General features: G+C 44.2%; 1 protein-coding gene across 3 annotated transcripts in view; it reads right to left on the reverse strand.

The window, feature by feature from the left end:
- Positions 1 to 27,732, reverse strand: part of Astn1 (astrotactin 1) — a 331,275-nt gene that overhangs the window by 16,665 nt on the left and 286,878 nt on the right. For all 3 annotated transcript variants that reach the window (XM_036202074.1, XM_036202075.1, XM_036202076.1), the window contains exons 17-21: positions 17,041 to 17,309; positions 10,434 to 10,567; positions 7,031 to 7,182; positions 5,876 to 6,011; positions 800 to 900 (exon numbers count right to left, since the gene is read on the reverse strand). In XM_036202074.1, coding sequence (XP_036057967.1) covers positions 800 to 900; positions 5,876 to 6,011; positions 7,031 to 7,182; positions 10,434 to 10,567; positions 17,041 to 17,309 — 792 coding nt within the window. The remainder of the gene's footprint in view (positions 1 to 799; positions 901 to 5,875; positions 6,012 to 7,030; positions 7,183 to 10,433; positions 10,568 to 17,040; positions 17,310 to 27,732) is intronic.

Raw genomic sequence — 27,732 nt, forward strand, 5'->3', positions numbered from 1 at the left:
CTATATGTAAGATAATGAAGGGCATCGGAAAATTAGCTTAGCCATGTTCTGTCCATGACTGAAATCTGCGTAACCAAACTGTTCAATGTCTCTGCTGGTAAAAATACTTCAATTTCAGTTCTGCCTAATAGATGTTAGGGCCTTATAGTACCACCTTCATTGGTGCTGGAGCTCTGTAGAAGTGGGAAGCATAACTTAAGAATTCCGGCTTCAGAGATGTGAACACTTTAGATGATGCCAAGACCATGCAGGGAAAATCTCATGTGTGCTGAATGATGGCTGAAGAAAACTTTCCTAGTGGACCAGTGCCAGTGAGGGAGCTTACAGTGAAGAACTGATACATAATAGCTTCAGAGTATGGAGTTAGAGACTTGGGTGCATTGAGGGAGGGGCTGAGAACTGATCAATTCCATGTCTGCAGCTTTGTATGCTTTAGCTCAGAACAAACTTTCAGGTGTACAAATTGCACAAAGAGCAAGTGATCCATCCGTGAGGCCAGAGATGACAGGTGCTTTTGCATGGAACTAAGCTCCTACACTCCTGGGGACTTTATCAATGTCTGTTGCTGACTCCTGACTTATGAGATAATTGTATGGGATAACAGAATACAGTGAAACCTTCTGCCAGAGTGCACAGGCCCAATGGTACTGACAGAAAGCTCAAGTTTGAGCCCGGATTCTTCCTTTCTGTCAAACTCCAGGTCATGCTGTCCTCTCCTTTGGTTACTGGTTCCTTAGCATGGCAAGGGTAGATGGTTGGGCAACCATATGTAGGCATTGCTAACTTCAGCATCCCTTACCTTGGGCTTTGCCATCATCCACCACAGGACACGGGGTCTTCACGATCACATCACTTGGCCTGGAGCGTCGTCCTGTGTTGTCGACTCCCCAGAGAGTGAACCTGGCAGAAAGGTAGGAAGGTAGTATTACTAGAGAGGACATGGCTGGGGGTTGGGTGGGGCTGAGTGCTCTATCTGGAGGCCCAGCTTTGTCTGACTAGCATGTCAGGACACTTAAGGCTCCCATCTAGCACTCTTGTTGAAAATCAGTGGCATGAAGCCTCTGACTGCTTCCTGTGGTCAGCGGCTGGGATATGCTGTCTTGAGTGCTGTCTGATGGAAAGCATCATAGTGAAGGACACTTCATCTCCATGTAGAATCCCCAGGCCCCTTCAATCCACAGGAAACCTTAGCACCATTGCTGAAAATTTTCAGACCTACTCAATCTGATATGGGGACTAGAAACCTGTGCTTTCCCAAGCCTTGAGACTTCCAGGTCACTCCTGTTATTTTTTTCTTTTCTTTCATTTCAAATTATTTATTTATTATACTACTTAATCATTCTTCCAAAAAATGGCATTCAAAAGAGAGATGATCTCATGCCCACTCTTCCTTCCTCACACAGAAGCACAGAGGATCGTCAGAGTGAGGACCTGAATGCCCAGAGAGGCCATGTGCCCTTCTCTTCCTTCCTTAACTTCATGCCAATGTCATGGGGCCTCACATAGGCAGGCTTCACCCTATCAAGATCCATGGTCTAATAATACCTAAAATGTGACAGCCTGCTTAAATCCAAAAGGCACAGGGTAGATCATAGATGTTGGGTGCCTAAGGGCTTCTCAGGGTCAAGCATTCAGCTTTCTTTCTTATCAAGAGAGAAGGTTCAGATCACTCCACCATGTTTACCTTACACCCTGCTCCTAAGCCCTGCTCAATGGCCTTCCCCAGTAGCACCACCGCCAACAGCCCTCCCCTACCATGTGCACCCTGATTCCAAACCAAACATCTTGCCACCCTTCTCCTGCCATGCCTTCCCGGGGAGGGCAAGGGGCTGCACTGACACTCCTTATCCCCACCCTAGCCCTGGCAGCCATATTTTCTCTCATTTGGCTCTGTGTTCCTCATTAGCTTCTTGGCCCTGTTTCTAAAATGGTTCCCCAGACCCCCAGAACCTGTATCTAGTACACCCGAGCTTTTTGGAACCAGATCCATTTCTGAGTGCAACAAAGTTAACCCAGTCTCAGAGCACATTCAGCTAAGGTCCTGAGGGGCAGACCTAGAGGTACCGTGGGCTAGCCCCATGCAAACTTACACCTCATGGTGTGTGATTCCCATGCCAAGTCGTGGTCTCTGTGACCCCTAATAGTGTGTTAAGCTAGAAATGCCTGGGATTCAGTATAGAGCCAATCTATACGTTGAGGATCTGAGACCCCTTTGCAGGGAGTGGGGTCTCTTTTCTTCTTCTGGGGCTCCAAGGTTTGCTCGCTGCTACGGAGTCTGTCACTTCTAGCAGCTGTACTCGGGGGAGCCAGCAGATGCAAAGATCGGGGCTTTGCAGGCTGACGCTCCAGGCTGGCCTGGGCATGGTCTTAGCTTACAGGTGGAGCCCTGTTGCTCTAGTGCTCACAGGTAGCAGCGGATCTTCTTCCTTCAGCCCTACAACTCCAGCTTGGGCTCCAGCGTGGCTCCCACTGCCAGTAAACTGAAGGCGCCCACCGCAACTCTATGGCTGGAGCAACTATTTGCAGTCCATTATAATTTAATCCTGGACCCTTAATTCTTAAGTTTCTCTGGACTATGATAGCCTATTCCTTCAGTACCAAACTGACGGCCAGATGGAGCCAGTCACCAACCTCCCGCTAGTCTACACTCCAGCAGCTCTCCTTCCTCTCTTGTCTTGCCCTAAGTTCCAACTACATTGTATCAGATCCTGAGCTGGGACCTGATACAGGTTTGCATTCAGTCTCGAATACTTTGAAGGGCAGTTAGTATGAAATGCAAGCTGCTAAGCTCTGATTATTTAGTAGCACATTCTATTTTTTAATATAAGGCAGATATTAGGAAAGGAAATGCTTCACACAACCTTCCAAGTACAGACACAACTTGACCTTAAGAACTACTCCTCAGCTGGCCCAGCCCTTCCCCTAAGTCCCACACTCCCAGCCCCTCCCTTCCACCTCCCCTCCCTCACAGGGGTCGGGGTGAGGGAGAAGCTAGGGTATTTGACTACTGAAGGCTGGGGAGCACTTCCACATTTTCATGTGGAAATGTCACGTGCTACCATTTCGGGAAGGCCTTCCCTGTTTGTTGTTAGCATTTTCATCCCGTCCGCCGAAGCACTCTCGTAAGACAGCAAGAGGGGTTAGCTGGAATTACTGACAGAGGAGATAAGCCTCGCTCCAGATCCAGAGGGCTCATGTGTAAGTCCGTTTACTGCTGCTTCCAACGCTTCTGGGCTCTCTCCCCAGTCGCAGGCTGGGACCTTTCAGTGCGTAGTTAGCGACGCGGTGATGACACGGGTGGAGGCATGTGTGCGTGGGAACTGACACAGCCTGGCTCAGGGCCCAAGCCTGGGGCCTTAAAGGTCTGGAGCCTAATGCTAAGGAAGACCATAAGCCTGTCAGGGACTAGCTACATCGCCTGCTGCTTCTCGCTTTCCTCCTGCCGCCAAGCGGTGGCTTTGCTGATCCTCTGCTTCAGACACTCTTCTCTACCAGCTGCTGTAAAAGTGCTCAGAAATACAGGGCTCTCCTGCCAGCTGGTGGCGTGTGAGAAGGGAGTGGGAGGGGGCGGTGGTCCCCTCCCCACGCTAAAGTGAAGATGTTGGCTCCTAGACACTTTAAGGGGTTCTTAACTGTGTTTGTGCCACACGGTCCGTTGTCAGAATGCTTCTCAAGTGGCATTAAATGAAATATATGACAGAGAAAGCTGAAGTTCAGATGCAGCTTCATAATCCCTCGCATGCAGGATAATGTTCCTAGATCCTGGCAGAATAAAGGGGGGTGGCCTGGACAAACGAACAAAGCCCGCATCAATTCCTAACCATTATTTGCATCCCTACTGCGTCGTTCTCGGGGACGTTACTCAGTTCTACTAAGCTTCAGTTTTTCATCTATAAAATAGGAATAAGGCTAATTACACAGGGCCAGCTCTCCATAAATGATGGGTACCTTCCCCTTAATTTGTAGGTAAGAAAAATCAAGTGCAGAGAAGCTAAGGGTCCTATTTGAAATCGCTTTATGGTTAGGCGCAAACCCAGGCTTTCCAGGGATGGAAGTACAATTATTCCTTGCTCCTCAACAAAGAGGAATATTGTGGCTTCTAGCCCACATCACTCTTTCCCCCACACACTGGGTCTTGTGTTCAGGCCACTCCAGGTTATTTTGCTAGGGTCTAGGATCACCATCTTGCTAGAGCAAAAGCAGGTCCCACTGGGGGTTATGAAGGTACAGCTGAGTTTCAGCTAGCTTTTCCAGCGATCTGCACTGCCACCTAGTGGAAACGGGCTGCCATTTAGCCTCGTGTGTTTCTCTCCTGTAATCAACACTGACCAGAAGTAGGGGATTTACAAAACAGAGGAAGTGGACACTAGATCACAAGGGATGCTGAATGTGGGAGAGGAGCTTAGCCCTTAGGTCCTTGACCAGGAAACAAAGCCAAATCAGGCCAACTTGAGGAAGGGCCTAGACTTGGTAAGGGTCTTTCTGAAGGAGAGCCTTGCTCGCCTCTTGCTCCACTAGAACTTCTAACTTCCTAATTAACAGGTAGGATGTACCAATAGGTGTTAGTACGTCCTCATTATAAATGGTCATATGAGTCACACCCAAGACCTTTAAAAGCAGGTTGCTGGCCTTCAGTCCCAGATCTGTGGTCCTTTGTCATGAGCCCTTACTCTGAAGGGCCGATATCAAGAGAGCTGGTATGGATCATGGCATCCTTGTCCAGAGCAGACAGATAGTCTTTGGTATTGGCATTGTCATGCTTGTGTGTGCATCCATTCCAGATTCTCAGGTATCATTTGTCTTTATGTGTTTTACTTTCATCCTGCACAGCCCTGAGTTACATCTCTTCTTTCTATTTGAAAGATGCACGGTTTATCTAAGTTTATCACAATCAATGGCACTCAGATTTCTAGTTCTTCCCATCTTTGAACTAACTCCTTTAAGAGTGGAAGTGGAGATGATTTATTCTGGAAACCTTGACTCTATGCCTGTGACCTCATCTGTAAACTGTTAGATGTTTTTCATACTGAGGGGGTCAAAAAGCTTCCAAACTGTATCGCTATGAATTCTGCGTTAGACCCTGAATTTTTCCATCATGACTTGGATTCTATCACTGAATCTCCTCTTTTGGCATCTTTTACGTTTCTGCTCACAAATATTTTACAGTTGTTCCCAGAGCACAGGAAGAGATGGGAAGAGTTCACAAAGAACATAGGAATGTTCCAAGCATGGTGATATAATTCACTATATTTTCTTTGAAGAAAAATGCTGACCAGCATCTAAACTCAATAAATTATTTCAGAGCCACTAGAGATAGCTTTCTAACACATAGTTCTTGGCATTGTCCTCCTTTCCTTAAAAAAATGCTTTTCTCTGACACACAGCATTCATTCCAGTCTCCCAGGCTCATTTTCTCCCACTTCTTTTCACTCACCATCTGCTTCAGACCTGTCAGACCACCCACTGCCTCCCTTCATGCCTCTCTACCTTTGCTCTGGGGCTTTCTAACCTGCCTTTCCCACTTCACAGTAGTTATTGGATGGATTCTATACAACCAAATTTAGAATCTAGACACCAGCTCTACTTAGAAAAACCACTGCCTTCTTCCTTTCCAGCATGTCCCTGGCCTTTGTAAGTAACACATATTCCACTCTGCCTTGGTTTATAATTATCTGGTTATCTATGTCTCTGTAGACTGTAAACCCTTTGATGGCAAGACTTCTTCAGGAAGTTTCTCCATAATGCCTATTGAGATATGACTACAGAGACTAAAACATCTCTTGCCAAGTCTCTGAAGGAACTCAGGTAACAAGGGGAGCCAGCAAAGACCCCAGGACTTTCTGGGTAAGGAGTCATTAAGGTCTGTGCTACTTACATGTAAATGGTGTCAGGTTCCAGGCATCGGATGATGAGAGAAATGGTGGTGAACTGCTTGTCTGGCACCTGAGATGGCATGGCACATGGAGCCTTTGCTCCAGAGATGATGTCGTCTACAAAGCTCAGCACTGTTTCTGCATAAATGAAAGAGAATGGGGAAAATATGCAACACAGTGATGCCCAAGCAAGGAGCAATGCTATGAGAACTTGCTGAAACTCCTTAAGTTCCTAGTGGATGGATGAAGGAGATCTTGGAGGAATTTTTTTTTTTCTGACCGTTTCATGGTTAGCCAATCAGCCGAGAATCATTTGTCCAGAGTTAGCTCAAGGACTACTAAGGCAACGTGTGCAGGCCACATCTGTGAACTTTTCCATGAAACACTTTGGCATTGAGAGAACAGATGTGCAGGTCCCTGGGCCCTAACATACCTTAGCAATACCTGTACATACCAAGGGAAGAGCCTCAGAAACAACAATGGAGAGCTTTCCATGCCCCCAAAGATGTTTCTCCAAACCTCATCACCAAGTTCACTAGATGCTCTTAGATTATGGGTATCTTATTTGTGTGAAAGTCTGGGATTTGTTTATGCTGGCTTTTCTCTATGGGTAGGAAGTAGAATAGTAAGGCATGGGACTTCTATTTCTGTGGGTTATTTCTACTTGTGTGAGGCTTCCCTTTTCTCTCAGGACTTGACAAAAGTCAGTTTGCTTTAGGACAAGAAGGCATGGATCAAGAGCATCTGTTTGCACATGCCTTTGCCTAGAGGGGGTCATTAGCAAAGGAATTTTTTTTTTTCTGTAATCATGGCCGTGGTTAGCAGAGAATTGTTTCTTAATTGTGGGCTAGGATAACTAGTGTACTGTGTTGTTGTTGCTTGTGACAGTGCCTAGAGGCAATGAAATGGACACCTCTTTTATAAATAAAAGAAAAGCAAAATCAAAACAAGACTGTCAGATGCTCACCATGCATAAACTCTAAATGGACAAGATGGCTGCTGCCAGAAGAACACTAGCTGTTCCTTTTCCATGCTTCCATGTGCTGCCCTAAAACACTGGGAGCCTGAAGCAATGGCACAAGGAAGAACAATCTTTTCCTCTTTTCCTTTTACTACCTTGGAACAAGACTAGCCCAGGGGATGGAGACCGTGCTCACCTGTTTCTACTTTGGAGTGGTCCATCCGGTCAGTGACTTTCTCTTGGCGGATCAGGTAATCTACAATCTGCACTCCAATTGGAGGCTCTGAATGCTCCCACTCCAGGACCACCAGGGTGCTGCTGGGTTCATGTACTGTGGAAAGTCTCAGCCTGAGAGCAGAAAAGAAGGAACATGAAATGGAGACCCAGTGGAACCGGAATCATTCTTTAGTTACCATCTCAGGTGCCACAGTACAAACTCTCTCGGAGTATTCGTCTCGCAGATGCTAAAGTTCCCAAGGACTTCAGCAGTTTTCATTTGAATCTTGTGCATGAATAAATAAGGAAAGGAGTGAAGATCAATGGTTGTCTACCTAGTACATGTGTTTGGGAGTTGGGCTTTACTAATGGGTCTCTTTTATATAGTTTGAAATATAATTTCTGGCTTTTCTCTTGGGGAATACTAAGCAAATATTGTACAATGTGCACTTCAAAGCCCATTGGACGTGGCGTCCACCTGACCCCCTCCTCATTCTGATACATGTCCTTCTTCAGTCCATCTGCTGACTGAACCTCAGAGCAGGCTCATCTTAGAAGAAAAGCTGAAAGGAGAAAATTGGCCACGTGCTATTCTCTTTGGGGTGATGTCCTGAGTCTCCTGCTTAGGACCTGACGTCAGTTTCTGTGTATCCTTTTGGGTGCCTCTGAACTCTGGCTCCTGTTTCAGTCCCAATTTGTCTCGATTTTCAGTTCACAGCTCCTTCATTCTTTGCAAGTTGTCTTTTGACCACTGCTTTGCCCTGCTATCTCACACCTCTCTGCACATTGGAGAGAGTCGGTAACCAGTGCTGATGCTCAACGGTGTGCCTCTCCTGACTGCTCAAATGCTGTCAGTTTGCTTCCTTGTTCTAACTTCTTGTATGCAGCTCATGTTGCCTTTCTGCTTCCAATTACTCATTTCTCTCCAGACCACTAAACTGTGAGGGTTTCCCAAGTTGTGCTTATTGTAGCCTCCCTCCCTCACAATATCCCTAGCATTCACCCATGTCCTTGTCCTTGGTCCCTCCACCTCAGAACTGTCTGCAACCCTGGTCTTCCCACCTTCTACCCAGCTCACAAGGTGCCTCTCATGGTCTCAAGACCAAAGGATGAAAGAGCAGAGCTGGATCACATCAAACAACCCAAAACGTCCATTTTCAACTCAACAAATCTGTTCATGGTGTTTGTTGGTTACAAGATTGTGCAGTGGTATACAAACCCATCCCAGTCCTTCTTTTCTGCAATTTAGTAAGTATCAGAAACACACAGTTATGAATGGGATAAAACTTCAGCATGAAATCACGGGATGCTGTTTGGGGAACAGGAAGCAGTTCAGCTGGTAGGAAAGTAATAGGAAACACATGGTCATCTGCTAGTGGCTACTATGAAGGAGTGCATAGTTTGCATATGACATTAGGATGGAAGAGATCCAGAACAGTGTGGATATTGACAAATTCATTAATTAGAGTCATATGCAGAATGCTATTTTGAAAGGAAAAAAAAAAAAACATTAGGAGACTTAAGTTAGTAATGAAGCTTTCTGAGAACTCAGATTCTGTGAAAATAGGAACCAAGGCCAGCCCCTATTGAGAAACAGAAGTGTGTATGATTTACGTGGACTTATGGAAAAGTACAGTACTTTACTATTTTCACCTACCAATTAAAGCACAAAAATTAAGATCTGTTACTGACAAGAAAAGGGCAGTTTTAATAGACATTTCCCATGTACGATACCCAGCTCAGCTTGATCTTTAATTATCACATTTAGTTAATGCATATTTAGAGACAAAATAAGCCTCAGGACATCATGGCTCGATCTTGTCGCCCTCCATTCCGTGATTTCCATGTTGCTGGGTAGCTTTCTTACCTGCTGAGTCTGGTCTAATAGCACTAGATTCTTGTAGTGGTTCCTTTTCTACCACATGAAATGGCTTTTACTAATTAGGAACTTGTTTTTATTTTGATTCAAATATCCAAGTATTGACTACAAGGAGCAAGAAGCCAATGGCTGGAGTATTTAAAGTATCTACCTGCATAGAGACTAAACTGGCTTCCACTGATGATCTGTTGGTAAGCATTACCCCCTTTCTCAGTTCTGTCTCTCTAACATCTACCCCACCTTGTGGACAGGTCAGAGGGCAGCCTCCACCAGGAGATTCCTGCCTACAGTCCAGGGTTCTTTGTAACTAGTCCTCGAGCTACTGCAGGTCTTGACTCACTTTGGGCTTTCCTGGCCTTATGAACCTATGGGGCCGTGTGACACCCACCACCTAGTCCTACTCGTAGTACCGTTTCACAGAAATAACATCTTGTGCCTTAGCCACTGAGGAAGACGCCTTATTATAGGACAACCTGAATCCCCACATTGGTCCCTGGCTCCTCATCTTGGCCAGTTCTATTTAAGCTTCCCATGAAGGATTAGGAATTTGGATGTGCTCATTCTTAGCCACCTCTGAAACACCTCCTCATGCTATCCCTTCAATATAGACATTCCCTTCTGTCCATCCCGGGCCTCTGCCCTTCACAGTATGTGTCACTTACAGAGCACCCATCCTCAAAGCTGTGACTTTATCTACCATTTTTCTGAGATTGATTGGAATCTTGCTGTCTCTGGGTTTTATTTCTTTCACAGAGCTCTACCTGTCTCTCTGCCTAATGAATTATTTTCAGGATTATCCCTCGGTAGCTCAAGGACAAGCGCAAATGGGATTGGCTGTCTTCAGCTTTGCACACCTCCTGTAAGGTCTCTCACCCTCACAGTTCGCAGTCATCTTGCCCTGTTGGTTCTACCCCAAATCACTTCAATTTCATGCTCTCTGGTATTACCATTGCTCTCAGCTTCTTGCTCTTTAACTTTGGAAAAATTCAATCCTCTTGAAGTCATCTCCTTGTCCATTAATGGTGTGGCAAAAAGAGTGTTTACCTACTCCATGTAGTGTCTGGCACCCAGGAAGTCTTTGAGACATGGTAGTGTTGTGAGTCTTATTAAGTCCTCACTATAGACCTCTAAGTTCCCCCATAGCAACAATACTGCTACTTGTATGACCTTCTAACCATACTGTCTGGCTTTGTCCTCCATATGGAAGATGTTTAATTGCTATTTGCTCCATAAAGTCTTTATTGTCACCCAAACGCAAGCTCAATGAGCAGCTCTTCACATTTTAAAAATGTGAAGATTTGTCAAACTACTTCCATTAAACAGCTTGTGTGCCTGCTCCTTCTATTATACTGAAAATTCCCAGTGGCAGGAACTGAGCCACATTCTTCTTTCCAATCCCCAGCTCTCAGGCTATTACTTTGAGACTGGTATCTACTCGATTCTATTTTCGCATAATGGTGCCGAGGCATACATGCAGGAGAGGGGCATGGAAAGGGAACCATACACAGGCTGTGGGAGGGGCGCACAGGTAGGGAGTCCGTCAGCTCCAAAAGCAGTAGAGTCACATCGACACCAGTCCTCGATGACATCTCCAGTCCCCGAACACCAGAGAGAGCTCATGGTGGCTTCCTGTAAGAGCTGAATGAAAAAGCAAAGGGAAAGTATTAGGGAACCATGGCTGGCTGGCCATTAGCAAGAGACCTAGCATCAGGGTTCTATCTGATCTTAGATCGCTTTCAGAGAAAAGGCTGTATGAACATAATATCACCATTATTTAGTTTGAAACTGTGTCACAGAAGATGGAATCTAGGATAACCACAGCCTTGTAGGACACCTGGGGTGTCCCTCTCTTGTTAGTGTAATCATTCATCTCTATAGTTAAGAGTTGTCACCTTAAAACCAAGTGTGGTGACACATGCCTCTAATCCCAGCACTTGGAGGCAGGAGGATCAGAAGTTAGAGGCCAATTAGATATGAGTTTGAGGCCTGTCCTGGCAAGAAATCCTGTCTCAAAATAAATAAATAAATAGATGATAGATAGATAGATAGATAGATAGATAGATAGGTAAATAAATAAATAAATAAATAAATAGATGATAGATAGATAGATAGATAGATAGATACATAAATAGCCCTAACTTTGAAAGAAAGTCAGTTTCCACCCTCTGTCTCCCGCTCATTGCACTCTATCACACCTCAGACTGTGGACTCTAACAGTGACATCTTACCACACATCTCTGGGTTGCCTGTCTTTGCTATACTTCCCTCTACCCAGAGGTGCTTTGTCCTTCTTCAATGCCTCTCTGTGCATCCATACCTGCCCTGTTCATCCTGCTCTAGTTCTTCATGGCCCCTCAGCCTGCTTTGTGATCCACTTTGAATATATATGTGTTTCTGCTTTGGGCTGTAGTTAGTTAGGCATTAAGTATCTTCTTTAGACTATGAATAGGAGAAGCGTGTAATACAAAGGCTAAATTCTGAGTCTATATCAGTCTTCTGTGGATGAGAACCTTAGCTTTGTCAATCATTGTCTGTGACCTTGGACAAGTTACATAAACTCAGTTTCCTCACTGATAAAAATATCACTTTCCTAGTAGGGATGTTGTGACAATTAAATGAAACAATCTATGCCAAGTGACATGATATATGCTTCACACCTGATACACATTATTGTTTTTGAATGACAGGGTTGAGTCTTACATGAAACCTCATAAAAACTACAGTCTTGCATAGTTCTTTATGTAAAGTAAGTTCATGGAGATGTTTGTTGTGGGATAAAAAACAACAACCACCAAAAAAAAAATCAACCAAAAAACCAAAGTTAAAATCAGACCAAAGAGGCAACAGCACTTATGACAGGGCAATTCTCTGGAGAGAGAGCAGACCCTGAGCTAATGATGGCCTCTCAGAGGGTTCTTGCTCCCTCAACTCAGATAATCCAAGGGTGACGTTTCCAGGTCAGCTGAGCTCAGAGCTGCATATCTAAGGCACTCCACAGCTTCAGTCTCGGCTGGCTTTCTTATGATTTTCTCATCTCCGTTCCAGTGCCTCTTGTCTACACTGGTAAGTTGTGGGGAGGGGGGAAGGGTCTACACTGTAGACTAAAAAATCAGACTAAAAAATCACAAGGAAAGGAAATGGATGGAGAGGAGAATAAAGGGAGGGAAGAAAGAAAAGGATATGACTCCACAAACATCTATACAAAGAGTCAGTTATCCGCGTCTCATTCTTTGAGAGTTTAGCATTAGTTACTTAAGGTTATGAGCTGGAACAAGGGTCAACTGACTTCCTCTCCAGACTGAGAGTCTTAAAGAAGCAAGAACTGATTCCCAATCATAGTTATGAGGTATATAGTTTCTAATTGATAAGGCCCCTTTGGATACTAACTCTTGGATAGATAAATTACAGTGAAGGATTCTGGGAGTGATAATTAGGTACTTGCTCAGGGTCATGGGTAGTCACTGAGGCAGTGCCAGGGACTGAGCTCAGCATGGCTCACTGGATATCCCAGGCTCCTCCCAATGTGTATACTTAGTTAACATTGAATCCACCAGCAAGTCACTCACTTTATGCTTTTCTGACTGAAATTCAAATCAAAAGGTGAACATTTTAAAACTAGGAAAACAAACTCTTTAAGATGGACAGAATAAAAGTGCCTTCTGATTGATGGTGTCTTCAGTCAACAACTGTTTGATAACCATCTACAAGGGGCCATTTCCTGTGCTAAGCATGAAGGATGAAATGACGCAGAAGAAGAGACATATGGCCCCGGTCTGCATAAATGCTGGAGCCAGCTAATAAACAAGCAAACTGGATTCATGTAAATATCCGAATTACACAATTGTGTTGAGGGATCTGAATAAAAAGGTGGGACCCTGCGGATGCACAGAGCAGCAGACAGCTGCAAACAAGTGGAATCCTTCATCTGGGGGAAAATGGATGGAACTGGAGGAGAACATGTGATGTTAAATAAATGAGATGAAGACACAGGTGTAGGGCTTCTCTCATACATGGAAAGGCCGAGAGAAGTGACCTGAAAACACAAGAGGAAATGTTAAGCAAAGGGAAAGGGGCAACGGGGGTTGGGGTGGGAGGGAAATGAGGCAGCATGTAATTAAGTACAATGTAAGCTTGTATGGAAATGTCACAGTGAGACACATGAAACTGTATTTATACATATCAATGATTTTATTTTTTTAAAGTTATCTGGCCACAAAAATTGTAGTAGTATAAATAGAAAATCTAGCATTAAGGAGACTGGACCCTTGCTGATACTGGATATCTAAAACCAACTAGAAATACCAATCTGTCTATAAGAGACACAATTGGGGGCAAAAAAGTTCTTTGCAAGTGCCAGGGAGATAGGACTTGATTACAGACGGTCTGTAAGGAGAGGTTCCATCTCAAGAACAATAATAAACCAGTATAATGTTTTAAACATGGAACATGATCAGATTTTTAATATAGAAAGTATGGCAAGATACACATGATATAATTATTTTAAATGTCATTTCTTCAAAAGTTTTAACTCTCCACCTTTGATCCACATCATTCCACGAGAGAGTTCCTACTCTCCGAATCCTGGGCTGCATCTAACTGCAATAGGTTGGATGAGTGTATGTTGTGGTTTGGATATGAAATGTCCTGTCCTAGAGGCTTGCTCCAATGTATTGATAGCACTGAGAAGTGAAGAAGACACTGATTTCATCCATATATTAGTATACTGGTTGATACATAACTTAATGGCATCAGCAAGTAAGCTCTAGAAGGAAGACTTAGGTCACCAGGACTTGCTTTTGGAGGTTATATATTAGTCTTGGAGAAGTCTTCTTGAATTCTCTTTGCTTTCCAGCTGCCATGAGGTGAGAAGGTTCCTATGCCACACACCTGTACTATCACTGTCTACCTCACCACAGGCCCATAGCAACAGGGCAACTGTGGATTAACCCCTGAAGAACTGAAAGATATTCCTTTCTTTTCAGTTGAGTATATCCAGTATTTTGTCACAGTGAAGAAAGCTGACTAATATACAATAGAAAAGAAGACCCAAAATGAAACCCCTTGAGCTTCCTTGAAAAGGAAGAGAAATCGAAATCCCATTTTTCTAGATACCTTCAGTTTGCCATTCCATGCACTTCCTGGGGAATCCATACTTGTTAATATGTTTAATAGAGTCTAGAAAAAATCCAATGCTGCCTGTTGTTTTTATTAAAGAAGAAAAATGTGCATTTTCAATTCAGGTTTATCAACAGAATATTTCGTTCATTTGTCCATCTGTTCATTTGTTTATTTAGCAAAGCATCAACTATGCACCAACCCAGGCATTCTGTAGAAGACAAAGCGTAGTCTAGAGTGAAGTAAATAACCAAACAACAACTACAACCACAAGAGATGCATGCTTTAAGATGTATACACATACAGTGGGGGTTCCATGAAGGACTCTGAGTTGGACCGGGAACACGAAGGAGGGGACCTTAGGAGCTAGTGATGTTTGATCTGAACCATGGCATGATAGCAGGAGTTTTCCAGTGGCCTAAATGGAGTGCATTCTTGGTGCAGAGACTTGGGAGTCTGAAAGGCTGAATTCATGGGAAAAAAATGTACTGTGTTTGAGGAGGCACAAAAGTTAAATTTTGGTATATACTACTAACAACCTAACCATTTAAGTGAAGACAGATTGGAACATGAGCTGCTTTGTAATGATGTGCTAAGAACTCTAAATTGTACTCAATCTGAAGAACTGTTAAATTACCTTGATGCAATATGGCCAGAAGTCCATATTGTACAGTAATTTCAGGTGTTTTAATAAAAGGACCAACAAGAAAATGGCTGAAATAAATTGTTTGAAGTAACAGTCAAGAGTTAGGTTGTGACAGGGGTTCCAGATAAGAGAACAGATACAGGATATACCTGTTTCTTTTGATGATGGAAGAGTTCAGAGGATGACAAGGACACTGGTGTCATTTCATGAGATGGGGACATAAGTAGTATGGATTTGAGATATAAAGTAATGGCCTAAAGTTTGCTGGGTTGTTTAAATAGTTTAACCTGTTTGTTTATCATAATCAAAGGTTTCACTTAAGTACGGCATCAGAGATTATCTAGTCCAACAAAAGAACAATAGACCAAAGAGAATCGATAGAAAATGAGCCCACACATTGGAGGGGAAGGTGAAAACCGACACAGGGTCACTGGTATCATGCTGAGCCCCTGCTCAACATCTCCCCTGTCTATATTCTCTGGTGGAAAGTGAAAACAAGAGTTACAAAGGGGATGACAAAGGTACAATGTGTCACACAAAGGAAAGAGGAGACTCTCCTGATAGTGGTGAGACAACTCCATTTTAGACCAGCTTGTCAGCATTTAGAAACTAAAGTGTTTAACACAGGGCTAGCTACACAGTGTCTTCCCACCCCTCTGTGAAACCTGGTGCAGGGAAAATGGGGTTACTGAAGTTGAACTTCCTTAGGCATCCTGGTTTTGATTGATAGACCCCCAAGTCTTTTGTCTCCCAGTGAGCTCTTCTCTCTTCTGTAGCTTTGGGCACCTAATTCATAGGACTCTCCTGCTGAGCCCAGACCCCACTGTACCCAGACAGATGACACAGGAAGGTCATCGTCCACAGCACCCTGAGGGAGTACCATGTTAGGTGGACAAGGGTAGGGCAGCCACTGTGTTAACACCAGCACACCTTTGGGTGTCCAGTGACAGCAGCACACCTTTGGTGTCCAGTGACAGCAGCACACCTTTGGTGTCCAGTGACAGCAGCACACCTTTGGGTGTCCTTGACATCAGCACACCTTTGGTGTCCCGTGAATCAGGCCGTTCCTTTTTTCTTCAAGTCCCTCTCTCCCAATCCTCTTGCCACAATGCCATAACCCTCTCTTTCAGATTCAGGATGAATCTGTAGGCCAGCAGGAACCATTTGTCATTTTGTTCCTGTGAAAAAACCCTGTATTTTCAAACACTCCTTGAAATATCTATGGAAGAGGTGGGTAGATGAGAGAAACACACATGCAAAATCCCTCCTGTGGGTCTGAGCAACACCTATGAAACCAACTGCGACACACCAGGTGTCTCTTCAAAGAGAAAAAAGGAAGCAATTATCACCCCACCTGGATGGGCATCCCTGGCAGTCAGGCAAGCAGTTCACTGCTGCAGCTCACTCCCAGCTGCCTTGTAGATACTCTCAGGAATCTCACACTTAGAGCTTCTCTAGTTCAAGTTTGGAATGGCCGGTGTCTTTGTGTGTGTGTGTTTGCTTACTCTATTCTCTACATTGGAGGAGGTAAGGGGGCTAGAAAATTAGCTGTCCCTGTCTATGCTCCTCCTACCCTGTCTGGATCTCTACAAGTTCAAAGCCACCCTGAACTATATGCGATTGACTCAGTCTAAGGGAGAAACAGAGCCAGAGCAATGACACACACCTTTAATCCCAGCACTTGAGATCTCACATCTTTAATCCCAGTATATGGGAAGCACACATGCCATTAACCCCAGCACTAGGAAGTAAGTAATATGGTGGGTGGAGAAAGGTATATAAGGTGTGAGGAGACAGGAACTAAAGCCTCTTTGGCTGAGGAAGCTCATTGGGCTAGAGGCCTATCAGCTGAAGCCTTTCAGGCTGAGGAGTTGGTAAGGTAAGAGGTTGGCTGTGGCTTGCTCTGCTTCTCTGATCTTACAGCTTTCACCCCAATCTTTGGTACCATTTTTTTTTTTTAATTTAAAGACCATTTAACATATGTGTTACAGGGGAGCCAGCCCATCTCCTCAGGTGGGAGATAGAGATGATTGTCCTCCTTACAACCATGCTCCCTTTGGAAAGGGTATGACAATGACTTTGGTGATTGCAAACCATGTGCCTCTCTACCTATATCCTTCCAGTCTTCTTTGCTCAGACTCTACAAGTGCTCTTTTGTGCTTCCTGAATCACACTGCTGTGGGTATTATGGAATGCATTGATTTGATGCGACTTAATATACAGACATGCAAATCTAAACACACTAGGTGCTGATCTTAGCTGAACAAAAAGATTCTCCACTCTCGATGGCAGTGTGGAACAAGTTCTCTTTTTTGGTACCTTCCGGAGCCAAGTATCTCAGCCCTCTTACCCTCTGGGTCTGATTATTGGTCACCAGTTCATAGACGGGGGATGCTCTGGTCACTTCAAGCAGAACTGGCTCAGCAGGGGTTTCAGGGCTGGATGTCACGTGACATAAAGGACAAGATGAGGGACATCGTCCCTTGCTCTGGCACTCCATTCGGACTCCTGCTGCCATACGCTTGGTGCCAGAGTCTGACAGGCTAGCGATGTATTCTGGGAATGTCAGCACCTTGGGATCTCTTTCCCGCTCCTCCGACTCATCAGATGGGGAGTTGCCTGCCAGACACAAAGGAAAAAGAAACAGTGAGGGGGGCCGGAGAGCAAGGACTCCCATGACTCGGTGGCTCCCGAATTCTGAGGTCTAACACTGAGAAGTTAAGAGTGCCACCGAGGGAGTAAAATTGGGATTTTTGTCATTCCACTTAATTAGGGGCACACATCTTCCCGGTGACATACAGAGTTGGAAATGGCCTTTCGAGTATGAGAATGGGTTGTTTCTTTTCTGAGAATCGTTGGCTCCACTGATTCACTCAGAGAGATGTGTCTGCGGTGTGTCCATTGCCAAGAATTCAGATGATAGCAATAGTGAACGTTCTTTAACTTGGCTTCTTCCTACCACCTACCTCTAGCATTATTATATGAATGAATGACAAAATGTTTTGAAAATACATGTACAATTTCTAACATACACAAAGCACTCATCACCAGTCATAATTCCAGCTGAGACTTATGGAGTCCTCCTATGACACTGGGGTTGATTCAAGGTCTCCTTTTTCCATTACAGAGAGCCTACCATTATACCCATTTCTACATATTGGGAAAGGACAATATCATCAAGGTCACAAATACCTTTGTGAGCTTTTGTATTTGAACCCAGTAATATCTCAATCCAAAGTATTTAGGTCATAGAGCAAAATCAGCATTTCTCAGCTGTCTAATTAGCTCATGTGTTGAGCATGCAGAGGAAAGTTTGGCTTTTTCAAAAAGATTTTCACTGTTGTTTGCTGCATAGAGATTAGCTACACAAACTCTCTTGATCTATTTTGGGGGACAAACATGAGAAATGCCTACTAGAGAATAATTGTTTGTTCCCTAAACATGAAAGCCCTGTGTGTCCTTTCTTCCTTCAGTCCTCATGATTACCCATTTAACTCATTATCTATAGAGGAGTCTGTGGACAGAACCCTCCAGTTTTCTTAAGCTATTTCTGAACGTTGGTGTCCCAAGCAGGAAATGATTTTGGAGAGACTGCTGTGCCTTTGGAGATGGTAGGGACACATAGAATGTTCTGGCCTCCTGTGGATGCATACATTAAGAATGTTGTACTTGATGGGACACACAGTGAACTGGTTGAAAAGCTTTGCAAAATGGTTCCAGGAGGTGATTTGGAGATATGACTCACTGACTTAGAAAAATAAATGTTCTCCCTTCTGGGGTGTAGGGAGCTCCTCCATTCCCTCTCTTATTTGCTGTGTAGCATGGGCCCATGTGGGGACATGGTGGGGTTCCCAATGCTGTTGATTCACCAATGAATTACGTCATTGTGTGGATGAGACACTTTTACCCACCACTCTTGACCCAGGACCACTCTTGACTCCTGTATGTGAAGGCAAAGGACATACTCAGCAACTATGGGCAACAGTCTATTTAACATTTGCATTCTCTTTAATCACAGAACCAGGATTGAGCTCCAGTGCCTCCTAGATTGTAGACCTGGACAACTGCACACACATCAAAAGTCAAGGACAACGACATCAACCAGAGCTGGGACTAACCAACCCCAAATCGCTTCACCCACAAGCTCACCTTTATACATACTTCAGCTTCTGAAGCTCAGTCATGGTTCTGCACTTTGTCTTAGGCCGAGAAAGGGTGACTAGGAGTATTTGAAGGACCACAGACTAGACAAGATCTGACCCCCTGTCTTCTTCAGACTGGAGAATGACCAGGTCAAAGTCAATGGAGGTGAAGTAGGGTCTTTGGGCAGTATCTGATGTCTGTGAAAAGTCTTTATGAGGCTGAGAGCCTTTTCCTTTGTGGCTTTTAATCACATTATCCTCAGAGGCATTTCCGTAGCAAGCCACAACTCTCCTTTGTTGAGAATCCTTTTGTAAGCTTGGAAATCTACCACTAGATGGCGGTAGCGGATCTAAAATGATTACCTGCGCTGTGGGACTGCACCACGGAAAATAAAATTTCAGAACCCTAAGAATGGTGTAGGTATATCAACAATTGTATGGCTCCTTTTCCCTAACACACAATTAAAAAAAAAACTAAGAAGCAAAACAATTACAAATTATATACCTTATAGCTTAAGGAGAAACAGGCGATAATGACAGGATAATTGAAAGAAAACTCACAAGAGAAAAATTTAAAAGAAACTTCCCCAAATATCCTTAATTTTGAGTAAAAGTTACTTTAGAAGGGAAGTAATATACCAAGACATTTCTTTTCCCCTTTAAGAGAACTTTCCTAGGTCACTATCTAGAGGAATTGTACCAATATAACCACCAGGGGGCACTGTAACGCGCGTGCCCTGTTACGGAGTTAACTTCCCTGCCCTCCAGCTCGCCATCATTAAAGCTCCTAATTGCTGTAAACATGAGGGGCTGCTCCCCTTGCTGATGTCTTCTGGCAATGCCAATTAAAATCAAGACGCGGTGAATCCCTGTCAATACCTATCCACTCTCCGTACTTGGCAGGATTAGAGATTACAGAGGATGGCTGAGACAAGGATGTAGGAAAAGAGGAGAGGTACCCTCAAACGCTCTCGTTCTTTGCTTTTTTAAATTCAAGACCTTATTCTCCATCCTCCTCACCCTCAAAGCAGGTCCACATACAAGGTCCCCGCTGGAAGTCAAGGCCAATGCATCTTGCTGGCCCGATGCTCATATGAGATGGAGCTGTCTAGAGAGAGGGGCTGGATTTATACAGCAGCAATGAACAGTGAGTTCTCAAAAGCCATCTATTCAGTCTGCAGCCCAGAATAGACATGTGTGTGAGAGAGATTTTTCAAAGAGAAAATGCATTTTCTATGTGCAGTTAAAGATACAATTGGGAAATACTCCTTAAAATGATGGAGTCCATTGGTGAAAGCCCACATAAATCTCCCTTACCCCAAAGACGGTGCCACCATTGACTGCAAGTATATGAATAGTTCAGATCCCAAACTCTTCAGGAGAGTCTTCTCTTTGTTGGTAGAAAAGTGGGAAGAGGGAAAACCACTTTATTTCCTATGGCCCAGTGATCTCCTCTTTCTATTGGCTGCTCCTATTACAGTCCTTGGCAATTGTCTCTATCCTCTAGCACCTAGGTAGAGGCACTCCTGGAATCTGAAGCACTGTAATGCTTCTTAGGAAAAGAAATATATATTTCAGTAAACACACAGTATTTAAACAAAAGATACAATCTACAATTAAGGTCTTGGAAGATGCTGATTGGCAAATGTGTCCTCTGACAAAGCGTACCTGTGTTGCCCCTCACCACCTGCTCCCAGGAAGGTCCTCATGTTTGGCTGTCACACTTAGCTTTCTTACAAGTAGAGGGATAGTCAACCTGGAATGTAGTTAACAACCCTAAAACTGCAAAGCATTTTGCAAATACAGTTTGCTATAAATAAGTGCCATTTGCTTTGGGCTAAATCTGTATCCTCCAGCACAACAGTGGATGAGTTTCCCCAATAGAATATCATGGTATGAGAATATTGGCATCCTTAATGCTCAGAATCTCACTGTGTATGTGCCCATGGCCTTAGGCATGTACATATTGACCCACCTAAATTCAGAGACACATTAGGTTGATGAAAATGACCAATCCATTCTCATGCAGGCTCTGCTCTGCTTGTGTGAGGTGACAGGTCGCAAAGGTGAATTGCTTGTTATGAGGTAAATTGGTACAATTCCTGTAGGATTCTGAGGACTGCTTAAAAATCTCTCTCCTGAGTTGGTGCCCCAGGCAATGAGATGCTAATGACATCACAGCTAGAACTACACAGGCAGTTCATTAGGCAGCAAAGAAATCAAATGCAAACTAATCAGATCACAGCTTTGGGGGATAGCTTGGGATGCGCAAAAGGAATGTCGACATGGGCAAAGGACGCACAGCTCATCAAGATGCACTAGAAGTCTGCCCGCCCACAGTCAGGATGCAAGGACGCATTCCAACCTTTACCCCTACCTAGTGGGTGAGCTGTGATTCCAGGTTATCTAATCCATATCTCCCTCATCTCATGTCTTCCACGTATAGGAATCCAACTGGCAATGCCAGTTACAACCCTAAAATAGGTTCCAGTAAGTCTTCTCAAGTGTTGAGTATCTTTGGAAAGAGTCTGAAGTCAATTGGGACTTGAACTGAACCCTATAGTCACACCATGATCTCATATTCTCTGAGACTCAAATTCTAACTTGGTGAAAGGAGGTAGAGTACATACATCAAGCACTTACTACTGTGCCAGATAGGAGATAATAGTTGCCTGTAGTCAGCAACCATTTCTTTCTCACCTTTGAAGTTCCTAGTTATGTTTTTATCATCTATATTTGTCTATCTATCTGTATCTAGATTCTTTTTGTATCCTGTGGTAGTTATCCTAAGCTCCAAGCATAGGTGTGAATGATTACAAAATGTCAAGCTTAAAGAATAAAAGCAAAGCATTTGCCAAATAGCTCTCTTGTATCCTACTAAGTTCTCCAAGAATCAAGTAAAAAATTCAAGGCATAACTGAGGTTGCAGCTGACCCTGTCACTCTAGCCAAGGTCTCTCCCATAAGTAGCAAAGCCTTACATACCTGTCAGGACATTGACTTATACACATTACATGACTGGGTTCTCCTAATTGTGGTCACCATCTCCTTCATACTCTCTCTGCAGCCTCTTCCTTATCTTGAACACCCCAGCTCAGCAGAGGGGACAGTTGATTCCCCAGCTGCTCAAACAGCCTGACTCAAATTACCTATACTTCACTGGTCCCCCCCTGCCCTCCCTTGCTCCCTCTCAATCGTCCCAAACATTTGTTTATACTCTCTTCCCAGCCCATATCCTCTTTTCCATGTTCAATGCCACATAAGGAAATTAGCATTTTAAAAATCTACTCCTTCAATTGCCTGGGTTGGGTTTTTACTTTACCTCTTATCAGCTGTATGGTTTAGGGCAGGTTTCATAGCCTTCTAGAGTCTAGAATTCCTTGTGTATAAAGTAGAAATGTCCAGAATGATTGATTCCTCACCAATAAACCTACAATGCAACTGAGTACAGTGAACCTTGCCTGTAATACCAGCACTTAGGAGTCAGAGGCAGGAAGATTGGAAGTTCAGAGTCATCCTTGGCTGTGTGATGATTTCAAGAATCTGTTCCAAAACACAAACAAAACAAACAAATCTGCAAGTCACAAGGTCCATCTTGAGCCATCCTTAGGACACAGCGAATACATTCTCCATTTACTTACTCTGACCACACTTGTCCACTTACCTTGCTCTGCCTGCTATATCAGCGTCACATGCTGAGTGCCATGAAGGGCAAAGTTATGCCTTACTCTCCAGTACAATATACCATAATATTCAATATGTAACCCGCTCAACAATTCATTACAAAAAGTGTTTATTGAATGACAAGAGTGTTTGTTGAATAATAAACTTTCATGATGGATTATATATAAAGTGGTTATATCCAGTCTTCTTCAAGTGCTAACTAGACAGCTGAGTCTTAATTTGGAGCACTACTGTCCTAAGTTCTTTTGAAATGTTCTAGATTTGTCTGAAATAGAGTGGTTGCCACTACTTTCCAGTATAAAGAATTGTTAAGAGACAACTTGGTTGCAAAGACTTGGGTAAATGGTGCAGAAATTTCACTCTGCAAAATTTCAACCTGTATGCATACACATCCATGTGGTTGTTGAGCAATTAATTACTGGGGTGGTGGTGGTGAGGATTTTGACTAGAGAAAGGGAATATCCAGAACAGCCAGCTCTAGTGCTGAAGGACAGTGGTTCTCTGTGGTTAGAAAATCTGGGGAAGTAATTTCAAATAATGCCTTAAAGTAGCAAAAAGAACGGGACTGATGGCCTAGGCTAGCAGAATGTACCCAAGGACTAGAAGGGAAGGAAAATGCCAATGGGGGAGGGGAGGAGTTCTGGATAGATCTGGGGAACAGAGTCATTCCAGTCAGACTGGGCCTTGGGCCTCACATGTGCTTCTCCTGCAAAGAGGGAGAGCTGGACTCCAAGAGCCATCATAAGGAAGGGAGCTACCTGGAAACCTGTACTTTCTACAGCCGTCCCAGTCTCAGCCTGCACACAGAGGCCACTCCGGGTTCTCAGCCTCACATCCATCAACACCCAGTAGCTCCAAGTAAGCAATCGTCTTCTTCTTGTTGTGGAATTAAATAATGGAGAGCATTGGTTCCCATATGACCAATGTATTCAGAAAACAATCCCAACAAGAAGAGTTTATATTCTTGCCCTTTCCTACAAACGAATCCTAAAAAGATCCTGTCTTCAGGGCATATGCTTTCTTTTGTTCTAACATTAACATCATTGAACATTTTAGACTTTGTCCTTTGGTATTTCTTTAGGAAATTTCTAGAAATAGCAGGTCTTTACTATAATTGGATCATGCAGCCAGTCCCTGGAGAGCAGCACCCAAGGGCGTGGTTGAGTGGCTGTCATTAGATTCCCACTGACCACCTTGAAAAATGCCAACAGATGGGCTACCCAAGGGAAAATATCTTCTGGAATGGTGGATTTTTGTTTAATTGACACTTAACCAGAAAAATGCTTACTTTTTCTGCAGTCCTTGTTGACATTTTTCTTTTCTAAAAATGCAGTGTTCCAATTTCCTGCCTGCCTCATAAAGCATTGCCTACCAAACAGAATTAAACCTTTCCCCGAGGTGCCTCCAGGTGATGATTTTGTTCATCAATTATGACTATGCAGATTTGAATGTTGGAAGAGACAGAAATAAAATGGCATCGATGCCCCAATGGCTTTTAAAAATTGATAGATAACACAATGTTATACTTTCTTTAAAAAATCCCCTCCCCATAGGCTTGTTTCCTAGCAAATAAGTGTCTGCTTGAGGTCCCTGGCTAATTAGGTTCACGTTAAATGGAGATTTGGTGTAGGTACAGTACTTATTCTTTGCCAAAGCTGTTCATCAGCCTTGGTATGGGAACAGCGAATTCAATAATCATTGGTCTAAATTCATCAAGCACTCCATATACCTCATTTGGTCAATGACAATGACATTGGGTTCAAAGTTCAGTCAATGAAATTTTATGGAATCTGAATCTACCAAAGAACTCTAATACAAACACCAAAGCGGCCTTTCAAAGGAATCTTTGACCCATCTGCACCCTCCATTTCAAATTGCAATCTTTGTTTTAAGAAATAAAAGTGAAGCAAACTCAGCTGCCGTCAGCAAGTCTTTGAGAATTCCTGGAGATCATCTCTGCACAGCCAGTGCAGCTCAGGAGGAGGAAGACTCAAATTCCAGAATCGCTGGGAAGCCCTAAAGATTTTGCTGCAAAGATAAACTCCCCAACTCAGCTGCACTGTTAGTCCCCAGTGTGCAAGGAGCTGCCGGATGCTGTGTTGCATTGTCATGGCGCATGACCAGTGCCCCACACTTGAAAGTGTTCCAGTCAGCAAATGCACAGGAATAGAAAGAAGCAACAGGAATTATGTCTACCCTCTGTCTAAAACCCTCAAATGATAGTCTAAACTTTCACTAAGATTGACCGCAAGAGCAACGCCAGAGAATCTGAGCCTTAACCAGATCATCCAAAAGGGTTTGCTAAATGTCCATGTGGGGATGGGAATTGGGGAGATTGGGCTGAAACCACAGTCACTCAGACCCAGAGCTCCCTGAAACAGTGTTTCTTTCTTCCTCTCTTTCATTCCCTTCCCACTTTCCTCCACTCATCCCTCCCTCCTGGAAGTAGCTCTACTGGAAGCTTGTACAGGCAGACACAGGAGAGATGCTCAACTGCACTTGGTTTTGTGGCTCAGTCTCACTTCCACAGAAGAAGGGACACACCAAGTGCGTGTCCACAGAGTCCAGTCAGAGAGAAATATCTTGGTCTTGGCTGGATTCTAGGACTTTCACCTGCGCACTGTGAGATGCTAGAAATGGAAACTTCAGGGTTATATGATGCTGCTTTTCAGTTGCCTCTCATTTCTTTCATTTCTAAGTGCCTTTCATGCAAGTCAGAGCTGATCACCCAGGTTTGCTCTCACCAGGTTTTGACTCTCAGTTTTGTCAGCTGTGTTTACAAACTGCCACTTGAGTTCTGGGGGAGAAAGGTCAAGACTGAAGGTACAGTCAGAGTCATGCTCCCTCCGAAGGTTCTAGAGAAATGGCCACCACTGCTTCTTCCTAACTCCCAGAAGATCCCAGCGCTTGTTGGCAGTCCCTGACTTACAAAGTTGTCACTCCAGTCTTAGCCTTCCTTGGTTGTCATGTGACTCTTTTCTCTGTGAGTCTGTGACCAAATCTGCTTCTTCCTCTTATGTACTAGCCATTGGATGTAGGATCAATATTGAGTTTATTATGATCCTGTCACCTTAGTGTAATCCCTCTTGCAAAGACTACTTCCAAATCAGTTAGCATGATGAGGTCCCAGGTAGGCATGGATTCTAGTCAACCCACCACTGTGTTCCGCTTTTAACACTGTAAGGTGAGTCCTATAATGAAGAGCTAGTGAGGTTTCATTTGCTGGCTGTTTGGGCAGTGGCCTCCCCTTGGCTTCCTCTCTCTGGGCTCACAAGCATTGGAAAAAGGAAACAACACCTTTGTGACTCCCTTAGCCTCCCACTGCCCAGCAGCAGCTGCATACAGCTCCTTGTCAGTGTCAAAATAAACCTGACATAGAAATTCAGAGTCACAGCCTTCAGGATGTGCAGAGCTGGGCTGGATTACCCCTGCTGTTCCACCACAGGCAAAGTGACATGGGTGAGAGAGAGGGGGAGAGAGATAGGACTCAGAGAGAGGCGAAAATAAGGAACACCTGCAGGATTTGCTATTTTCAAATCTCCATTAGCAGGAAGACAAGCGAATGGGCAGGCATGTTCAGCAGGATACCGGGAGAGAGCCTCCCATGCACTTGTCTGGAGGTGCAGACGTAGGCTGTCCATCCCTGTCTTTCTCATATGGGAGGATGAGCTGAGAAAACAAGGACACACCCCTGTAACACTCCCAGGGAAAGCTCTTTGCCAATTTCTGGGTCCTCCTCAAGGCAGAGCCAAGAAAACTGTCAGAAGAATAGCCCAGAGCAGAGGATGGGAGAAAAAACAAGACCCAGAGAAGCAGAAAGAATCAGAATCCTGCCACTGAAGGGAGCCTCCAGTCTCAGCTTCCACCTCAGCCAATGTTGAGGCTCCATCCATTGACAGAATGGAATTAATGATGCTTTCCTTTACCCGCACCACAGCATTATTCTCAGGCAGGGGACCTGCATGTGCCTTTGGCTCCAGCTCAGCAGTCCAGTGCCTGCTTCTTCACGATGCTGGCTGCACTTTGGAGGATCCCTGCCTCTTGATCCCTCCCTGACTCCTCCTCTGTGTGCATCTGCCTCTCTGTCTGTCTTTAAACCTGGACAGGAACACAGGGCAGGGAACTTTTGGAGAGCTCTGAAAGAGGACAATCCTGATGCAGTAGCATGGATTGCTCTAGCTCCACATTCTAAGAATGTGGCTGCACATGGTGTATGTGGAGTATGGCTGGGTGAGGACAGCTATTATGAGTTATGTGCAGGTGGGGGTCTCTGGAGTGAACTCAGGTCTATGGTGTGATATTCAAAGCTTCACCAAGATGCTGCAAAGGCTGGTTATAAATATCCTTAACTACCAAATGGTCTAGAAATTTTTAATAAAAATATTATTCAATAATAATACTACTCCAACTGGCAAGGGAATGTTGTAACGGTCTCCATTTTCCTCTGGATACTCATCTAGCTTCTGTTTTTCAAATGAATTTGGATGTTAAATCCTTTTGCTGCCCTGACCAATTTATTCTGCAAATTAACTATATACGACAGAACTTAAAGTCCGTTACCAGTTAGCTTTGCTTCGCTGAAATTTATGCTACTCCCTTGCCTGCTGGAGCCAGGAGCTCCAATACACTGTGACTCTTGGCGGTGATTTGGGATTCCACACAATCCTCTCACCTCTTGGTCCTCATCTCTTGAGTTCTAAAAAGTGCTGAGTGGACCAGGCTCTTTTCACCTCTGGGTGACCTGCGCCCTCTGTTCTCAGGTCCTCTAGTCCCTGTGTCTGCCTCTCAGCATTAACAAAGTTCTTGTTATAAGATGCAGCTTTACTCAGGCAGGGCTATAGCCGAACCAGCAGAGAGACTCAAGAGCCTCGTACTGGTCTGCAGTACCACATGTAAATGGTTGAAGCAGCCAAATGGTATGAGACAAGGAGGTTAATTATGCAGACTGCATGGATGCTAAGCCAGCAGATGGGTATGATAGCTTATTAAGAAGATGTGGTGATGGAGATGATGGAGGGCCATGGTGCCATGACAAATATACATTAGGAGTTAGCTCAGCTTTTATTGGGCTGAGGGCAGAGTCACATTTACCCTGGGGGAGATAGAATTGTAAGACACTGTGAGATATGGTCCCAGGAACAATAGCTGAAGGAGATAGGTTTAGCGGATACAGGGAAGCTTAGCATCCCTTTCTCTAGGCATCTGATGGGTTGTCTC

Source organism: Onychomys torridus, chromosome 11 (assembly GCF_903995425.1).
Source record: "Onychomys torridus chromosome 11, mOncTor1.1, whole genome shotgun sequence".
Taxonomy (NCBI): domain Eukaryota; kingdom Metazoa; phylum Chordata; class Mammalia; order Rodentia; family Cricetidae; genus Onychomys; species Onychomys torridus.